The 20,906-nt window shown below is 46.7% G+C and overlaps 1 protein-coding gene across 1 annotated transcript in view; it reads left to right on the top strand.

Annotated features, from left to right (window-relative positions):
• Nucleotides 1-18,756: 18,756 nt before the first annotated feature.
• Nucleotides 18,757-20,906, top strand: part of LOC128976504 (myosin-1B-like) — a 32,557-nt gene continuing 30,407 nt past the window's right edge. Inside the window, exons 1-5 of the mRNA XM_054393781.1 lie at nt 18,757-18,960; nt 19,059-19,202; nt 19,295-19,451; nt 19,976-20,003; nt 20,094-20,205. Of these exons, the coding sequence (XP_054249756.1) occupies nt 18,757-18,960; nt 19,059-19,202; nt 19,295-19,451; nt 19,976-20,003; nt 20,094-20,205 (645 nt within the window). The remainder of the gene's footprint in view (nt 18,961-19,058; nt 19,203-19,294; nt 19,452-19,975; nt 20,004-20,093; nt 20,206-20,906) is intronic.

The raw sequence follows: 20,906 nt of genomic DNA, 5'->3' as shown, positions 1-20,906 counted from the left end.
TGCCAAGAGCTGAGGAAAAGGAGTGCAATAGAGAACAGCAATCATGATTACTGCATCCCGTAACATCCTCATTGAAAAGCTCAGGAGATGTGGCATAGACGGCTGGTCAGTGAGGTGGATTGAAAACTGGCTCCACAACAGAGTTCAGAGGGTCCTCATCAGTGGCACAGAATCAACTTGGAGGCCTACGGCAAGTGGTGTCCCCCAGGGATCGGTACTGAGTCCAGTTTTGTTCAATACCTTTATCAATGACCTGGATTAGGAGATTGAGAGTCCCCTCAGCAAGTTCCTGGTGATACAACACTGGGGGTTGGCTGACAGCCCTCAGGCTGTGCTGCCATCCAGTGTGACCTGGGCAGGCTGAGAGCTGGGTGCAGGCAAACCTCATGGAGTTTAATAAGGACAAGTGCAGGGTCCTGCATCTGGGGAGGAATAACAACAGGCACCAGGACAGGTTAGAGGCTGCCCTGCTGGAAAGCAGCTCCACAGAGAAAGACCTTGGAGTGCTGGTGGGCAGCAAGTTCTGCATGGAACAACAATGTGCTCTTGTGGCCAAGAGAGCCAATGGGATCCTGGGGTGCAGCAAGAAAGGTGTCCAGCAGGGCTAGGGAAGTTCTTCTACCTCTCTACTCTGCCCTGCTGAGACCACAGCTGTGTCCAGTTTAGGGCTCCCCAGTTCAAGAGAGACAGAGACCTGTTGGAGAGAGTCCAACAGAGCCAGGAGGATGCTTAAGGGACTTGAGCATCTCCCTGTGAAGAGAGACTGAGAGCCCTGGGGCTGTTTAGTCTGGAGAAGAGAAGGCTGAGAGGGGATCTGATCAATGTCTATCAATAGCTGAGGGGTGGGGGTCAAGTGGAGGGGGCCAGGCTCTTTTCAGTCATTCACAGTGATAGGACAAGGGACAACACGTTCAGTCTTGAACATAGAAGGTTTCAGCTTAACCTGAGGAGAAACTTCTTTCCAGTAAGGGTGACAGAGCCCTGGAGCAGGCTGCCCAGGGGGGTTGTGGAGTCTCCTTCTCTGGAGCCTTTCCAAACCCTCCTGGATGCATTCCTGTGCAGACTACCCTGGGTGATGCTGCTTTGGCAGGGGGCTTGGACTGGATGATCTCTGGAGGTCCCTTCCAGCCTCTGATATACTGTGAGACTGTGATGACTGTGCCAGGAAGTCACTTCTCCACTTTGTCTTTACTGCTGACTTTGAATAGGAAGCAGCTGAAGCAAAGCACAATGTTGATGTTTCAGACTGTGGCAGCTTAGATTGGGTGCCTTTAGAAATAAACATCACAGAGTTGAGACTTCCAGTGTCCAGATGGTGCAGCCCAGTGCGTGACACAGGACATGGTGTATTTCTTCCCTTGAATCCTGCATCCCTATAAAGCTGGCTGAGAAGTCAGTCTCTTTCTCTCTTTCTTCCCTCTCTTCTCCCGTGGGAGGCACCTCTTTTATCTTCTGGTTTTTGCTGTGCAATTATGGCCTAGGCATGGGAGGTGTAGTGCAGCCCTGATGAGCCTCAGGAGAGAGAAACAAGGAGAGGCAGCTCAGGCCTGGCCAACTTGAACCAGCTAGCAATAGGGGGCTGGGGGTGGAGGGGAGAAAGAGCCCTGGGGCTTACGGTAAACCCCAGGTGGGGGATGGAAAAGCACTGGGGTTTTGGTTTGAAGTGGCTGGCCTGGTGTAAAGGGAGTTTTGCGTAAAGTTTTGGCTTAATAAGCTTGTGTGTTAAGCCCAGACTGTGGATTTCTTGTGTATTTTATATGCTTTGCTATGCTCACCACTATGTAACTGTAGCTTTGGAGGTTTGTGAACAGCCTTTGCATTTAAACTTTCCATCACTACCCAATCCTTTGTGTGAGTGTTATTCTTTTGCCCCTTTTGGAGCAATAGAGCAATCTGTCTGCTCATTAAACCACAACACAGAGGTAGAAGATACTTTACAAAAAAGCAGCAGAGCCCTTAGCACTAGGCAAGCTCTTTCTGACACCCTGGTTATCATTACTCAGTACATTAATGATTTAAAATAATGATAGCTGTTTCATAACCTGCCAGCAGCTCTATGAAGAAGGCTCACAAGGGTATATGGGACATGACTTAGGAGGGGTGTGAGGTTACATAAGCAGTGTGAGGACATGAGGCCTGTTGAGGCAGGGCTGACGGGCTCTGCTGGGCACTCAGAGACCATCCCCAGGGACACTCATATGTCTGCAGCAATGATTAGCCTTCTCAGAACTCTCTCATATAACAACTTATAACACTTAACTTCTTGAAGAAAGGTGATACACCTTCTCACATGGCTTCTAGATATTCATTAAGGCAATACCAGCTGCTTTTCCCACCTATTTATGATTCTTCTCTAGGCTCTGGGATATCATCTCCCTTTACAAATGTGATTTCTCTCAGTATGTTACACACACTAGCGTAGCCTCAAATTCTACTCTTTGGCAGCTTCTATTTTTTTCCCCAATACAGACACCAGGTTTACTCTGACACAGTTACCTGCAACACTGTTGAAATCTCAGCATTCTACTAGACAGCTTTCAGGTCTCCAAAAACAAGGCACTTTCAGTAATTGTTCACACTCCAGAACCAATAGTTCCACAGCTGGAACTTTTTGGAAATCTCGTGTAAATCCCATCCAGTCCTGGCCACTTGTAACTATTCATTTTGTCTTTGGTAACAGGCAGGATGTGCAATCATTTCATCAGCTGAATAGCTGTGGCATGGAAGTCAAGTTGTTTTTTTTCCCAACACTTTTTTTCTCTGCTTCTACTAGATAGCATCCCAAACAAGCAACAGAACTTGCTCTGTACCAAGAAAATGTACAGGTGTGAGACCAGTTCTAAGTGGGAGCAAAGAATCTCTATTATTTCAGTTGATCCTGCCTCTATTTCTGCCTTTGCTGCCAGAGTTGCCTTGGATGAAAGTGGTTTGTTGCCTTTGCAATGCCAAGGTACAAATGGTGGCCTAGTTTGGATTGCTTCCTAGTTTGGATGCCTCAGGAAGGGCAGAAGGAAGTAAGACCTGTCAGGGTGAAATAGCCCTGAAGTCCACAGGGTAACAAATAGCTCTTGTCAGTAACTTGCGCAGAATATGGATTGCTGCCTGTGGCAGTTTTAGGCTGATGGCTACAAAATTTTCCACAGACTTGAGCAGAATGAGGTAGAATGAAAATAAGTTACCATTGGATGCAAAAGAAAAATAATGACAAGGTGTAACTAATCCCATTGGTCTGATAACTAACATGAAGTTAGTTGTACAAATTAACTTTCTCTCTTTTTGGCTTCTTTGCTCTAGCAGACTCCAAATGGCTTCTTCTGCTTGGCTGATGATGACCTTGGCTGCATTCTTGTTGTGGCTAAGTACTACCAAGCCACTCTCTGCTTTTCTCTCCCTTTTCCCTTGTACAAGGTGGAAGGTAAGGGGACAGAGAGGGGGAAGCTGTTGGTAACCCCCTGGTTTTGTCCAGAGGGGTTCTTGTGTTGTTTATAACTTGTAAATACCTGTAAGTATTGTATATTTTGCACATAGTCATTGCTTTTCACATTTCTAGATTGTAGTTCTGTTTGTAAATGCAGCTTCATTTGCTTTCCAACTGAGCTGGTCTAGTAGCTTTTATTGGGGGTTAATTTCAACCTACCACACTGCCAAATTACAACTGCTGAGACAATCTGAAGATATTATCATACCGCTGCTTTGTGCTGGGGGAAAAAAAAATGAATTGAGGATAGAGGTCACCTTTCCCCCCAAATACACAAGATATACAGTGACCATTTTGCTGTGTTTAGTAGTTAAATGAAAGACATCTTCAGTGCCCATGTTACAGTATTGCCACAGATGGTCTCCTAGACTGGGGGTGGTTCACAGCTGTGGAAAAAAAAAACCAAAACTTGCAAATATATTTTTAGAAAGGAATTCCTCAAAGATTAGCAATAATTCTACTTGGCCTTGGTGCAGTCTCAAACTCATGCTTAGTGATGCAGAAATCAGCAGGTAGTGTCATCCTTTAGACAAGTTTAGATTAGCTTTCTGCTCCCTTCACAGAAGTTATCTTCCACCGTTCATTAGCTTAGTCTCAGTTAAGGTCAGGCTGAGAAGAATTTCCAGCCCATATTTCCAAAGCTCAACACATTTGTTTCTGTTAAATGCAAGAATGCTTGCTGAGTTCAAAAGCATGTTTGAAGATATATCTTTCTATGACTGTACATTTATTCTGCCTTCACTGATCAGCTGTGCCTAAAACTTATTCTGCCTAACCTGAGAAGAGCTGTGGAGGAATTCTCACTCTTCTGCCCATGGATTAGGAGACCATATGCCAAAAAGCTTTCGACTATGACGTTATGAAATGAAGCTGTAGGGTTACCATGGCATTAAATTGCAGTGAGTCACATCATGGTTCTGAGCCTTGTAGGGGGTGATTTTATTCAGCCTTTTCTCCAGAACCAGTCCCACGGAACTTTGCAAACACAGCAGTTAAAGCACAGGGAACAGGCTTTATCCCATAATAGGGTAGGGAGGCTCTACAGAGGGACTTGGATAGAATGGATCAATGGGCCAGCATTAGTGGGATGAGCTTCAAAAAGGCCAAATGCCAGGTCCTGCACTTGGGGCACAACAAACCCAAGCAGGCTTGGGGCAGTGTGGCTGAAAGTTGTCTGGCAGAAAAGGACCTGGGGGTGCTAATGGTCAAGCAGCTGAATAGGAGCCAGCAGTGTGCCCAGGTGGCCAAGAAAGCCAAAGGCATCCTGGCTGGGATCAGAAATGCTGTGTCCAGCAGGAGCAGGGAGGGGATTGTCCCCTGGGACTCAGTTCTGGGGAGGCCACACCTCAAGTGCTGTGTCCAGTTTTGGGCACCTCAATACAAGAGAGATGTGGAGGTGCTGGAAGCAGTGCAGAGGAGGGCAAGGAAGCTGGGAAGGGCCTGGAGAAGAAATCTGATGGAGAGCAACTGAAGGAGCTGGGGATTGTTATTGTGAAACAGAGGAGGCTGAGGGGAGACCTAATGGCTGTCTACAACTACCTGAAAGGAGGTTGTGGAGAGGTTGCTGCTGGTCTCTTCTCACAGGTAATTAGTGATAGAACAAGAGGGAATGGCCTCAAGCTGTGACTGGGGAGGTTTAGACTGGACAGTGGGAAACATTTTTTCCCAGCAAGAGTGGTCAGGCACTGGAATGAGCTTCCCAGGGAGGTGGTGGAGTCACCATCCCTGGATGTGTTTAAAGGTGGATTGGATGTGGTGCTTGGGAATATGGTTTAGGGGTGACCCTTGTAGAGTAGGGGTTGGACTTGGTGATCCTGAGGCTCTTTTCCAGCCTGAATGATTCTGTGATAATGCACGCTAACAATGCTTATGATCTTTGGGGTTTTCAGAGACCTCCATGAACAGTTAAGGACACAGCCCAAATTTACAGAATTACCAGTGCAGACTAAAGATCCTAAAGACCAAGCAACCTTGCACCACTGAAGATGCAATGGAAGACTCCTACACAAAGCCTAAAGCCACAAAAGATTCTATTTCCCAAAGCTGTTTAAATTGAAGAAGTCAGCTGCCTCTCTTCTCTCAGTCTTCCTCCTGCACTTCAGCAGCAGCAACATAATAACCTGTTAAGATGAACTGATAACAAGTCTGAGGGGTGGATGGTAAGAGGCACAAATATGTGTCTGCCTAAAGGCCTAGGAAAAGGGAGTTGGGTATGAAAGACAAGAATAGCTACACTACTTCAGATCAAAATGTCCATCTGTCCCAGTGCAAGATAGAGCAACTTGCCAATTAGTAGTTTGGAGGCTTGGTAGAGGCAGGCTCACTTCACTGGACACTTGTAGTATGAATTTTATCTCTTCATGAGCATCTAATGGAAAATATACTGGGTGACAGTAACAGGATCCAAGCTATTTAGTGCCAGGAGCAGGTGTAGCGCTGCACCCTTCACCAAACTGAGGAGTCCTGCCAGAAGCACAGGAACAGAGAAAACAAACATTATTTACCCACACAGAGCAAAGAATGTCTAAGATGCACTGATTTTGCTGGCTGTGCTTTGCATGGTATCTAACCTTTGGCTACCAAGGCAGGCTTACATTTACATTTTATGTATTGTTTGACAAAGTCAGAGATATAAGAACTCCTGAGGACATTGCCTGTGTGTGATGATGCTCATCCTCTGTAACCAGCAGAATCTGCAGGATTTCCCTATTTCCACAGCAGCAGTTTCAGGAATGATGCAGACGAGTCAGCTGGTACCACACCTGTTCACAAGTGGGGCAGGCCAAGGGAAATCAAGAAGTCATTGGTATGACCACAAAGAAAAGTCCTGCAGAGAGCCCCAGGGCTCAGGCAGCTCACCCCAGGATACTGTAATCTGCTCTTCCATTTTCCTGTATCTCTCCATTTCAGGCAGTGCTCAGCCAAAGCTCTGTCTCCTCTCTCTGTCTCAGGCTGTGTCTGTTCTCTTCATGGTGTGTGGGGCAGAGGCTTTCTGCTGGCCTTGCCTGGCAGTGAGTTTCCAGCTGTGCCACAGGGCCTGGGGAAGCCTGCGGCAGGCCTGGGTCTAGCGGGGGTGGGGGGGCAGTGTGGCTGCTCTTGGGGCTGCTGAGGCTGAGTGGGGTGGAGGCTTCTGGAAGGCTGTGATAGTTTTAAAGACTGTGTCTTTAATTTTTCTTCACAAAGTTCAAGCAGAAAAGTGAATGAATGTAAACAAATCACTCTTGGGTGTAAGAAAGCAAAATAATGATTATTATAAACACTTCCACTGGAGAGAGAGAGATGTTTAAGGATCTCTACTCAGAACCAAGTCAGGCAGTCTCACAGTCCTCTCCCAGTCTGTCTGCCAGCATCTTCTCTCTCCTGGCTGAAGATAACACACACCTGAATACTGACCTTGACAAGCTAAGTCTAACAGCCTCTTGCCTGCTTGGCTTTCTGCCCTCTTTGCTTTCTCTGTGGAAAAGGTGGAGGGAAGGCCCTTTGGGGAAGAAGCACAGCCCCTCGAGGGGGGCCAGGGGGCTTCATTGTGCTTTTCTGTTGACTGTACATACTTGTAAATGTTGTGACTAGTGTCTATTTGTACATATCCATTGCATTTCATCCTAGATTGTAGTTTTGCCTGTAAATACAGCTTCATTTCCTTCCAGACTGAGCTAGCCTGCTCATTGTCGGTGTGGGAGGGGGATTTCAGCTCTCACACTGTAACAAAGGCTCTGGAAGGTTTTGGCTTGGCAGGTCCAGGTGTATTCCTTTCACCTGAATGCGTTTTGTATATATTAGTAAATAGGATTTCCATTTAAAACTTTCAATCCAGTATGGAGCATTTATTGTTCCACTCCTTGGGAAGGGGTAAAATGTCTTTTCTGTCCTCTGCCCTGGGTAGCTCCTGGCTCAAAACCAGGACAACAAACTGACACAACACATGTGCAGCACTTTTCTTGATAGACAAATTACTGCAAAAGACTCCAGCCATACTTTTGGCCTTGATGAATTCACATCTCCTCTATCAGGTGAAAATCAAGTAGTCTGAACAGCACCACGTCAGTCAAGATAGATAGCAGACAAATCACATCAATATCAATACCTTTCCCTGCATGGATATAGACAGTGCCTCTGCAACTTTCCTGGGCTGTTTACCTTTACATGTGCTTTCAGCAAATCCTCCTAGATCATGACATTGGGCTTGCCCAGGGAGGTGGTGGAAGCCTCATCCCTGGAGGTTTTTGCAGCCAGGCTGGACGTGGCTCTGAGCAACCTGATGTAGTGTGAGGTGTCCCTGCCCATGGCAGGGGGGTTGGAACTGGCTGATCCTTGAGGTCCCTTCCAATCCTGACAATTCTGTGATTTTTCTGAATCTTTACATGTTGCCCATTTGGTTGGCTGTTTTTTTTTATTTTTTCAACTTAAATAAACTTTGAAGTGTCAGTGTACCTAACCTGACCACAAGAGAAGTAGTCTTTGAAACCTCATTTGTGCAAAGGAGCAATGATTCTTGAAATCTTGGGGAAACCCCAGAGGGCAGGGAGTAAACTGAAATTCTATAAATACTATCAATGTTTGTACCATAACAGAGTTGTAAATAACAGATGAATCAGATGCATGTCACTTGAGGCAAACATCAGATATGCCAAACTAAATACAGTCACTTGTGCTGTTGTTTGGATGTAAGTTATACTGTGTTGGTATTAATCAGTTTGTACACTTTCTTACTGTAGAATGATAGAATGGTTTGGGGTGGAAGGGACCTCCAAAGCTCATCCAGTCCAAATCCCCTGCAGTCAGCAGGGACATCCTCCACTAGATTAGGTGGCCCAGAGCCCTGTTGAGCCTGACTTTGAATATCTCCATGGATGGGGCCTCAACTACCTCCCTGGGAAACCTGTTCCAGTGTTCCACCATCCTCATAGGAAAGAACTTGTTTCTAACATCCAATCTAAATCTGGTCTGCTCTAGTTTGAAGCCATTGCCCCTTGTTCTGTCCCTGTAGGCCTTTGCACACAGTCTCTCTCCAGCCTTCTTGTAGCCCCTTCAGGTACTGGCAGGCTGCTATTAGGTGTCCTTGGAGCCTCCTCTTCTCCAGGCTGCACACTCCCAGTTCCCTCAGTCTGTCCTCGTAGCAGACATGCTCCAACCCCCTGAGCATTTTCATGGCCTCCTCTGGACCGTCTCCATCAGGTCCATGTCTGAACATGAGCCAGCAGTGTGCCCAGGTGGCCAAGAAGGCCAATGGCATCCTGGCCTGGATCAGGAATAGTGTGGCCAGCAGGAGTAGGGAAGTCATTCTGCCCTGTCCTCAGCACTGGTTAGACCACACCTTGAGTGCTGTGTCCAGTTCTGGGCCCCTTGGATTACAAAAGATGTAGAGATGCTGGAACGTGTCCAGAGAAGGGCAACAAAGCTGGGGAGGGGTCTGGAGCACAAGCTCTATGGGGAGAGGCTGAGGGAACTGGGGGTGTTTAGCCTGGAGAAGAGGAAGCTGAGGGGAGATCCTATTGCTCTCTACAACTACCTGAAGGGAGGTTGCAGCCAGGTGGGGGTTGGTCTCTTCTCCCAGGCAACAGTGACAGAATGAGAGGACACAGTCTCAAGCTGTACCAGGGGAGGTTTGGGCTGGATGTGAGGAAGAAATTCTTCCCAGAAAGAGAGATTGGCCATTGGAATGTGCTGCCCAGGGAGGTGCTGGAGTCACTGTCCCTGGGAGTATTTAAAATAAGCCTGGATGAGGCACTTGGTTCCCTGGCTTAGTTGATTAGATGGTGTTGGGTGAGAGGTTGGACTTGATGATCTTGAAGATCTTTTCCAACCTGGTTAATTCTGTGATTTGGTGATGTCCTTCCTGTGTTGAGAGCTCCAGAGATGGATGCAGTGCTCCAGGTGAGGTCTTAGCAGAGCAGACCAGAGGAGCAGGATCCCCTCTCTCCATTGCTGGCCATGCTGCTTTTGATGCAGCCCAGGCTGCCATTGGCCTTCTGGGCTGCAAGCACCCAATGGTGGCTCACATCCAGCATCTCATCCACCAGGACTCCCAAGTCCTTTTCATCAGGGCTGCTTTCTATCACCTCATCCCCCAATCTGTATTTATAGGGAGCGTTGTTCCTGACCAGATGCAGGACTCTGCACTTGCTCTTGTTGAACTTCATGAGATTCACCTGTGCCCACCTCTCCAGCCCATCCAGGTCCTTCTGGATGCAATAGAGTGTTTGATGCATGCAAGCTCAGGGCTGCAGCCGTCACAGGGAATTCGAGTGTTTGATGCATGCAAGCTCAGGGTTGCAGCCATCACAGGGAACTGAGTGCTTAAGGTATGCAAAGCTCAGGGCTGCAGCCATTACAGGGAATTTGAGTCTTTGATGCATGCAAGCTAAGGGCTGCATCCATCACAGGGAATTCGAGTGTTTGAAGCATGCAAGCTAAGGGCTGCAGCCATCACAGGGAATTTGAGTGTTTGAAGCATGCAAGCTCAGGGCTGCAGCCATCACAGGGAATTCGAGTGTTTGATGCATGCAAGCTCAGGGCTGCAGCCATCACAGGGAATTTGAGTGTTCGAAGCATGCAAGCTCAGGGCTGCAGCCATCACAGGGAATTCGAGTGTTTGATGCATGCAAGTTCAGGGCTGCAGCCATCACAGGGAATTTGAGTGTTTGATGCATGCAAGTTCAGGGTTGCAGCCGTCACAGGGAATTTGAGTGTTTGATACTTTTGTCATTTCACAGTGTCTGTGCCCACGCTCCAGCCCAAATGGTGACAGAGTGGCAATGACTTTGATCTGAAAAAGGCCCCAAACAGTGCAATAAAAGCACTGAAAAGCTGCTAAAGAAGACTCAAGAAGCAAGAGGAAAGGCCTAAACAGGACACATCTCATCACTGCCTGTTGGCAGACTTGAAGGAGTCCCTGTTCTGTACCAGAATCCAATATGTCCTCTCAGATGCCTTTACTGCCTATACAGGGCACCTAAATACCAGGCACAGTGAACATTATCCAGGACAAACAGCCAATGGGGACTGTGAAAAGGCAGTGAGGACATTCCCTAGGTTGAGCCAGCATGAAGCAAAGACAAAATGCATCTAAAAATCCTCCTCTTTCTGGATAAGGATGTGGGTCAATGCTATAAAGAGGTGAGAAGATTTCATGGTCTCCAAAGCTCAAATCATGTTTCTGCTGCCTTTCAAATGAAGAAAAGATAAGCTAATGATGACAAATCTACGTTGCGACCTCACATCCTGTACAAAATAATCCAATACTAAAAGCATTTACCCAAGCTGTGAGGAGCCTGAAATCAGCTCATACTCTTGCTTGAGGAATTCAGACCTCAAGCTCTCATTCTCCCAGCTGATAGGCTTTCAGCAAGCTCACAGCATGTGCCCAGACCCATGTGGGAACAGGTGAACATTCTTAACATTCCTTCTGAAGGTCTGCTCCCAAGTGTGCAGGAGTGCTTGGGACACAGGCAGAAAACCAGGCATGACTTCCTAAACTACTGGTTAGGAAATCCCTCTGTCCAGCTCTACAGGATAAACCTTATTTAAAGGCCTCTTTGTACATTTGAGAGCAATCAACCACTGATTAAATACCATAAGACACAGCTCAGTGCTGGTGATCCCCCAGAGCTGTGGTTATCTCTTCCTCTCTCGTATTTGCTGTAACTCAGAACACTTTGAATTTTTACTTCATACCAGAGCATCTTCAAAAAAAGGGTGGAGAGTTTCATTCCTTTCTTTCCTCATTAGATCTATCAAACTTCAGACTAAATTAATAATAACAGATGTGAAATGATGCCTGTGAGAAAAAACTAATTCCAATTTTCACACATAGAAATGGATATGGATGTGCTGGAAGGTGCCCAGAGAAGGGCCACGAGGATGAGCAGAGGGCTGGAGCTGCTCTGCTATGAAGACAGATAGAGACAGTTGGGGTTGTTCAGTCTGGAGAAGAGAAGGCTCCAAGAAGACCTTATTGTGACCTTCCAGTATCTGAAAGGGGGCTACAAGAAAGCTGGAGAGGGACTTTATAGGGTGTCAGGTAGTGATAGGACTGAGTGGAATAGAGCAAAACTATATGAGGGTGGTGAGACACTGGAACAGGTCGCCCAGGAGGTGGTGGAAGCCTCATCCCTGGAAGTTTTGAAGGCCAGGCTGGACGTGGCTCTGAGCAACCTGATCTAGTGTGAGGTGTCCCTGCTGACTGCAGAGGGCGTTGGACTGGATGAGCTTTGGAGGTCCCTTCCAAGCCAAAGAGGAAGCCATTCTATATAGATGGTGCAGAACAAATAAAAATGGTTGCTTTTCATACATGCAATTAACTTACTGACAGCGGATGTTGTAAATGCCAAATGCTTACAGGATTACAAAAATGACTGAATAATTTCATAGAAGAAATACATTCAGACCTATTTAATCTAAAGGCATAACCTCATGATCAGGGATTCCTTGAACTGTTAGCTTTTGCAGGCTGGAAGAGCATCTCTTCTTGCATTCCTTTCTGTGCATCTGTCCTGGCCATGGCTGGGAACAGAACAAGGAGTTTGAGGGACAAACTATGCCTGCTCTTAAGCTTTTGTCTAAAGGTTTCATGGGCTGAAGTGGCCTGTGGCAGAAGAAGGAATTTTATATAGGAGAGTAAAGTGGGAGGGAGGAAGCAACTGAATTTAGGGATGGTAAGTCCCACCTCCTTTGGTGTGTTAATGCATTTTGTGCTTTCTCCAGTTAAGGGCTCACATACTGAGAAAAGGAATAGAGAAATGGGGGATACACGGGGCTAAAAGGAGCCAACTGACACAACACTTACTCTCAGCTACATCCCATCCCCCAGTCAAAGCTCCTAGAAAATGCTGCACTTCATGCCTATGCACCCAGCACAACACCACCTAGATGTGTACACTCAGAAGACCTTCAACATGAGCAACCTGCCAGGCCAAAGGAGAGACAGTGAGCACCTGCAGCAATAGGGCTTGAGAGAGTGATTTGGCTACGGCAGAAACAGTCAGCACACCCAGAGCACCGAGTGTTTGAGCTGAGGAAAGAGGAGACAAGGAGCCACCAAACGTTCTGGTGGATTGCCAGGCTAATCCAGGACAGCAGGCTGGCTTAGCCATGAGTGCTGACTGGAAACTGCAAGATGCCCACACTAAGAACGTAAGGAACAGCAGGGGCAGCACACAGACACAGGTAGTTTGGGTTAGACAGTTCAGATTCAGGGACCCAGAGACAGCTGGAGACAGGCTTGGGTTAGGGACTATGGAAGGGCTGCAGGTGAACAAGGGGAGGGATGGGAACTAGGAATGAGGCTGGAGATGGTTATGCATAGAAAAATCCCAGTGTGTTTGGAGAAGTGCAGATCCATGAAAAGAGAGGATGGAAAGAGGAGTGGAGAACATCATTCCACAGTAATGTTGCTTCCTTCCTTCTACTTTCCTCTCCTATATAAAATTCCTTCCTCTGCCACAGGCCACTTCAGCCCATGAAACACACAGCTGCTTCAGCAAACTCTGTGTAGCATTTCCAATCTGGAACTGCCAGACTGGAACACCTCTCCAGCTGAGAGGCTCAGTTCACAGCATGCTGCCAGCATCTCCCCTTACACACGAGCTGGCTGTGTTGCCAGCACATTGATAACCACTTGTTTACCGCATGGCTTACTAATGGCTGCCATCAAACAGGGAGTTAAAGATGGACTGGCTTTGGAGGGTGTGGTATGGGTATGTAGTCTGTGCAAAAGAAGAGAAAGGAGGTTCATTCAATATAGCAACCAACATTTCAGAGACAATACATAAACCCAAGCATTCAAACTTTCACCTTCTACCTTAGAGAGACATCCTCAGTGAGGAAGATGCAGTGGTGATACTACTTGTCCAGTGGTGCGTGCTGCAGTGAAAAATGGTTAGAGTGGTTCAAGAGGTCAAGGATGCAGTGAAAGGGTGATGGTGAGCTCCCACTGCTGATACCTTACTGGTACAGGTGGTGAAGTGAGAATTTCCACCAGCAGTGACAAAGCCACATCTGAGGGGCACATAGTGCTCATGTGGGGACATTCCTCCATCTGTGACAGTGGAATTTCCTCCTCTACACTCATGACTTGGCAGACAGCACATCCTCAACTCAAAAGCCAACAAGGTTTTCTGTGAATGAGGTCTTCACCTACATACTCCTAACTGTGGCAGTTTGGGCTGGGTGTCCCCTGCCACTGCTGCATGAGATATACCTCTGGTGTCCCAGGTACCCACCCACTAGGGGTGGATACAGGAAATGACGTATTTCTACCCATAAATCCTGCGCCCTATAAAGCCATCTGCAGAGTCATTCCCTTCCTCTTTCTTCCCTCTCCGCTCCCATGGGAGATGTCCTCTCTTATCGGGTAATGCCGGGGGGGGGGGCGTATCTCAGGCCTCTTAGGCCTGGCTAGGCCTAATGCCAGGAGGAGAATGGAGGGGGGGGGGCGATCTCAGACCTGGCCAGCCTGAGACTTGCCTAGCAGTGGGAGGGGGGGGGAAGGAAGAGCCCTGAGGGATTGGGTAGACCCTCAGGTGGGAGGAAGGGAGGACTGGAAAGCTTTTGGGAATTCTGTGAGGGGGTTCTGTATGCTTTAGGATGTTCTTTTCCACTATGCTTTGTAGTTTGTAGTTTTTCTGTAGCTTCACCAATTTGCTTTTCCATTTAAACTTTTCCATCACTCTCCAATCCGTTTGCGTGTGTCATTCTTTTGTCCCTTTCGGGGCAAGAGATGTTCTGGCTGGCCTCAAACCAGCACACTAACATAAGGACCTGGTATCCAGCAGAGCTCCAGCAAGTTTCCCACACTTCCCAAAACTATTACACTTCCATGATGTAAGTGATGTTAGAATGCACAGCCACCTCCTTCAGGTATCACTCCCACCCCAGTGGCTGGAAGCTAAAACCCCTCACTCACTGCAGTAGCGGATGCTGAGAGCTCACTGGCTCCAGCAGCTGACAGTACAAGCCAGGGATGCCACCAGTACCTGGTACCAATTTTCACTCACACACAGAGGCCTCACCAGTAGCTGGCACTTGGTCTGTGCATACACACACATATGTGTGGTATAGAATGAGAATACACAGAGAGAGACAGTTCCCAAAAGGGTTAAAAGACGTAAGAAGCCAGGACAGACTGGTGACCAGGTGCAGAGCTCAGACAATGACTGGTTCCATTTTACATGCAGCTGCTCCCTCTTTCACTTTTTCTGTTTACCTGCTTCTCTGTTCCTCCCTGCTCCTCCTTCCCCTGCATGTCCCCTCATGGGTTTGTACAGCTCTGTCAGTTCCTGTACCCACCCTAACCCTGTCTGAGACCTCCTCTGGTTCATGATAATGTAAGTCATAAAGTTCTGGAAGTGGCAGCTGTAGCTTCTTAACAGCCCATGAATCATCACTGCTGAGATTTGTTTCTTCTCATTGTCTCCATGTTTGTTTTGTCAGGTCTGTGTCACTCTCTGTATTGTTTCCTGCTCCCTCTTTTACCTTGGTTTCCCAGCTGACAAGGGTAACTTTGCTGGAATAAATATTTTCACACTCTCACAGGCCCTCACCAAGCATTGTAAGTGACCATGTTTGGTTTCCATCATTTCCTCCCTTACCACTTGTCAGTCAAGTTTACATCCCAGTATGTTTTTGTTCACAGCTACCTCCCTTTCTTTTTAAAGGAACAGACACTCTCCTTCCACATACCCTCCACAAGAGCAAATCAAAGTTATTCTGAATCTATGTGACATTCTCCACAGGACAATGGGGTGGCACAGAAGCCAGGCTCCTTCCTGCAGGCTGACACCTTGAGTACACACACAGGCCTAGACCTTGTAGACCTAGGGGCCAGGATTCCAAGTCTGTCTTATGGTCCATGAGCTGGCAGCTGCCTTACCTTGTCCTAAGCTTGAGAGTGGTTTCAGGCTTGCTGGCAGCCCATAAAATACTGTAAAGAGATTTCATGAAAGAAAAGTTCTGACTCACTAAGCCTTCCTTGTTCTCTATCAGCATGTGTTGGCAGACAGAGAGGATAGGATGGGATCCATTAAAATCATCATCCCTAAGGAACTAACTGTGCCCATGGAGAAAACCTCATCCTGGTGGTTAAAGCAGGCTTTTGAAGTCGGGAGTCAAGTGTTGCCTTATTTGGCATTATCAGAGCTGCCTTGGGATTCCTCCATCCTGGCACAGAGCAATGTGAAAAGAACAGGTCAGTGCAGCTGACTCCATACAACCTTAATCCAATCCTGAGTAATTAGCAGAGAGATCAGAGCTTCAACACATTTACAACTAAAGAGTAAATTATTATTGACCAAAAATAGAGCACTTGAATGCTGTGTGGGCAGAAGGTTGCATATAAAGAGCCACAGCTGAAGGCAACCTCATTCTTTGTTAGCTAATCATCTCACGGTAAGTCCTGCCTGCTTGCTTTACACTCTGACCAGGACATCTCTAGAGCTCTGAGAAGAGGTGGAATACATGCAGGCATTTTCTTCTTGCTCCCCACTTCTGATGTTCCAGGTTAAGCCTTGCGTGCAGCATCAAGGTTATACAACCCAAACCGTGCCAGTGTGGTGGCACAAGCAAAAGCAGCAGAGCCATGCCGCTCCTTGGAGGGGCCTTCTGCAAACTACCTCTAAGTCACAGGAAAAACACAACAAAACTAACCCTGAAGGCAGCTGAAACTGATTGGGGAAATGCATGCAATGTAGCTGATCTTTTCCTAGACATTAGGTTTGTTTTCAGCAGGTGACAGCAATGTGGGAAGGAACACAAGATATTCTGTGGGCTTTGGCTGTAGCTCAGGAGTTGTAAGGCTCTCTGTACTGGTCAGCTCATGGGAGAGACTACACAAGGTGTAAAAATGTTTGATAGAGCTCAAGACAGTGGACTGTTTTTGATTTATCTCTCTCTGTCCTTTCTTTAACCATTCCACAGAGATACTGAAAGCAGATTTCTTCCTGGGCTCTCTCTAAAGGTAAGGGCTTAACAAATAGCATCCAGGTTTGCTAACTGATCCTGAGCAATGAGTAAAGCTCCCCCAGACAATGGCAAGGGCAGGTGGCAAAAGACTGTGCTGCAGAACCAGGTTCACTGGAAAGGATATGTGCTGCTTTAAGCAATGTCCACAGCTCTTGGCAGACAAGACTCCATTTATCAGGAAAGAAATGTGACAGATACTCAAGCCTAGCCAAGAGGACATGAGAGACAGTGACAATGTCTTTTTGTGGTGTAACCTGGGATTCTGGGATCTATAGATTATTAAAATTCAGCCCCTGCCATCTGCACAACTGAGATTGCGTTCAGAGAAGAGGCTCAAAGTACAATTCAAGAAGGGTCTAAACTGATCCTGCATCATTAGTTCCCTCTAGGGTAAGGTGTAGAACACTCTTTGCTGACTTTGGCTTATCACACAGGTGCTGAAACCAGAACAAAGCTCAGGACGATCTTGTCTCCTGTCTGAGAGCCAGATCTGTTTATGTACAGAGTCACCTTCACACAGAACCTAACATGCACCATTCCCTTTGAGGTTTTCAGGAAAAGGTTTAGTGATTGAATGACTTGAAGAATTCATCTGAGCAACAGAAGGAACCCTCCACACATGTGCCTTCCATCCTAACTGCAAAAAATGCTCAAATTGGAGCTCAAAGGGATGGAAGTACAGGTTGTGCTCCTGGAGAATGCCTTCCTTGTTCATGAATAAGCAAAGATCTAAATCTGACACCATTTGCTACCAAGGACATGCAGTAGTTTAACAGACTGTCTCCCTTGAGAAATTTTCTGATAAGCTGTTGGTCTTTTTTGATGCTCTGTTTAACCTTTTCATGGACATTGTGAAATAATTTCTCATTCTTTCATGTTGCTTCCCTTGAACTAACCAGAGGCAGTGTCATGTAGGTATAAATGCTGAGCTCTGTATACATAGGATAATACTTCCAAAGCAAGGTAAAACAATTCTGTGCTTTGAAATTTCTGGGTATTAAAGGCTCTTGAGAGATGCTGCCCCTCGAAGCCCTGCCAGGTGCACATCCTACAGCACAGAGTTTTTGCTGAGGGAGAGAGATCAGTACTCGTACAGCAATGAGCCCAAAGGCAGCATTGCAAATGCCTTCAAACTCCTTTCTGTGTTGATGGTTTCAGTACTGTGATGCCTTGGAAGTGTACATTTGGGTTGTTCAGTTCTGTCCCTTTACCTTCTTTAGCAGAACTGTGCATCAGACAGGCCATGAAGCAGCAGGATCTGGGAATGATTTCTTTTTGTAGCCTGTACAATTAGTTTGTCTGGGGAGGAACATTCTGTTTATGCTAGTTCCTGCCTACAGTATTTCTGCCTGTGTTATTCTCAGATACTCTGGAACTGCCCCTACCAGTCCTTCTGACCGCAGCAACCAACAACATCTCTTTGTGTGGAAGAATTTTTACTAGATATTGCTAAAAACATAAAATAAAACTGAGGATAAAGTAGTTTTCTGAATTATTTCTCCTAGAATGAAATGAATGTGTGGCACATATTGGCACACATTGTCTTTTAATCTATTTATATTAACATCATAATTTATATTAATATAGAGAATATGTTAGAGCTAAAAGGTACTTTGTAACTGAAATGTCTTGAGATGTTAGAGGAAGTCCTTATTTACCTAGCTCATACTATGCTATTAATTAATGCCTTCCCATACATTATATTCCTATGTTAGCTAATTTTGGCATGGATCTGAAAAGATGTTCTAGATTTGGTTCACGCAATAAACAGATTCAGCTTCAGACAGGTGGTGACTGACCCTCACAATCTGTTCCACTGATTGATATAGACAGAAACTACTTAAACTTCTCATGCTTGATATTAAAACATAGAAAACAGGGAGCCAGAAATTACTCCACTGAGAGATTGTGAGAGCCAAACTGCTTAACTTATGGATCCTGCTTGGGTCTAAGTTTTTAGCTGCCTAATGAAACAATCTGTGTGTATGTGGCTTTGAGAAGGATGTGGCTGTGCAGCTGTGTGAACAGCAGGGGAAGACAAAGGAGAGGCTTTGAAGGCTTGGTACCTCTGCCCTCATTTGGGCAGACAGGCATCCTGTTTAAGTGGGATGTCTCTGAAGAAAACACACCTCTGTCTACAAAAGGCACTCTCTTTATTAAGACTTCTTCAGTGGATGTTTAAAACTGAAGCAGAAGTTCCTGATGCTGATTAGCCCTCTTCTTCCTTTTAGTCAGTGAGCACGAGCACTTTCTGGATAAATCTGTGTTACGCCTCACCAGGCTCTCTGAAACCTCTCTGAATTCCCCCAGAAACCCCAGCCATGAGCTCGGACGCAGAGATGGCAATCTTTGGAGAAGCTGCTCCCTACTTACGCAAGTCTGAGAAGGAGAGAATCGAAGCCCAGAATCGCCCGTTCGATGCCAAGGCAGCCTGCTTTGTGGTGGATGAGAAGCAGATGTACGTGAAAGGCACCATACAGAGTAGAGAGGGTGGCAAAGTCACAGTTAAAACACAAGATGATACAGTGAGTAACGTCAGCTCGTACACAACTGTGACCATCAAGTTCAGGCTCTTCCCTGACTTAAGATTTCTAATCCTGTTGTTCCTTTCTGGTTTTGCCAGACTGTGACTGTAAAGGATGATGAAGTCTTCCCCATGAACCCTCCCAAATTTGACAAGATCGAGGACATGGCCATGATGACCCACCTGCACGAACCTGCTGTGCTGTACAACCTCAAAGAGCGTTATGCAGCCTGGATGATCTACGTAAGTAGCAGCAGCAGTCTGCCTTTGGGTGCCAGCAGGATCTGCTGTGCCAGGCTGAGGGGAAGCCAACCTGCTGTCTCCCTTCCCCACAGACCTACTCAGGTCTCTTCTGTGTCACTGTCAACCCCTACAAGTGGCTGCCGGTGTACAACCCAGAAGTGGTGTCTGGCTACCGAGGCAAGAAGCGCCAGGAGGCTCCTCCACACATCTTCTCCATCTCTGACAATGCCTATCAGTCCATGCTGACTGGTGAGTCATTTGGCACGAATGGGAAACCCTGACATGAACAGGGCTGGCTGTCTAGTCAAGAAACAATTCACAGTTCAGGCATCATAGCTGCTGTTCTACTCGGTGCCTGATGCTACCATAGTCCTTCAGTACAACTCATCCTAATGACCTCTGTGCTATCAGATAATGAAGGAGAGGCAATAATTTGTGCCCACCCTTCAAGTAAGGAATTTAAAGAAAGAACAAAGGAAGAACACAGCAAGTATCTGATTCTCATTAAGCAATATTTAAGCCAAGGCCCATGCATAAAAGAAAACAAGTGGGAAGCTTTATAAAGAACAGCCACTTGCAGTTAGTCTTTAGGCTGCTCTATCCCTCTGTGCACAGAAAAATCCACACACAGACTAAAGTAGAATTTCTCTGTTTGCAAAGTGATAAATCCAGCTGCAGGATCGTTTCTGCCCTTGGGGTCAGATAGTTAAGTGTGAGGAAGAGAAGGTTTCCACATCTCATTTGAACAGCTCTTTCTGTGACTTTGTTTTCAGATCGCAACAATCAGTCCATCCTTATCACGTGAGTACATTCCCCTTGGTGTGACAAAGGTGACAGAGAAGCAGAAAGGTTCCCTGTTTCCTGCCACAATTCATATTTTCATCTCAACAGTGGAGAATCTGGTGCAGGGAAGACTGTAAACACCAAGCGAGTCATCCAGTACTTTGCAACAATTGCAGTCACTGGTGAGAAGAAGAAAGACCAACAGCCTGGCAAATTGCAGGTATATCACTGGCTCCCCCTCCTAGTGTTTGGCTAAGGCTCTGTCTGCAGAGCAGAAAATATCAGTGCATGGTTTTGGGCTGCAGTACTATCAAAAGGCAGAAAGTGTAGGGCAATTGAGGAGACAGGATGCAGTCCTAGCACACCTACTCTTGTCTATCCCTGCTACCTAGTCTCCATCCCTCTGAACCCTAAAGAAACTCCTCCTCAAGAAAGGAAGCCCCAAGCCTCAGTTTCCCTCCAGTTCCTACACATAGGAAGTCTTCACCAGAGAGAGGAGGATACTGCAAGTCCATGTATCTATGCATTATTGCCCTATGAGACTGGCCACATCCACAGTACCTGAGTGGTGTGTCCAATTCCCACTGGCACAGGATTGTGCCATTCCTATTCCTTGGTTCATTCCCATGGACAGAAAGTCTGGACTCCAGTGGTTGTGCTGAAGTTAAGATTCATTTCAGTTGTGTCAGGCAGTAGTTTCCATGGGCTTGGGTTGGTTCTCCTGTCTGTGGTCAACCTAACAGCCCTGAGTAGCAGCATAAGAAAAGGGACAGCTGAAACCACTTGCCCAGGAGTTAGAAAGCAGCCTCTGAAAGGGTCTTGCCATGCACATGCTCTGGTGCTCCTTTCTGCTCAGCAGCCCAGCTGCTGTGAACTGGGCCCATCGGCGTATTTGCAAGGCATGGGATCATATCCTAGGAC

Source organism: Indicator indicator, chromosome 29 (genome assembly GCF_027791375.1).
Source record: "Indicator indicator isolate 239-I01 chromosome 29, UM_Iind_1.1, whole genome shotgun sequence".
Classification (NCBI taxonomy): domain Eukaryota; kingdom Metazoa; phylum Chordata; class Aves; order Piciformes; family Indicatoridae; genus Indicator; species Indicator indicator.
This window is presented reverse-complemented; position numbering and strand designations above follow the sequence as displayed.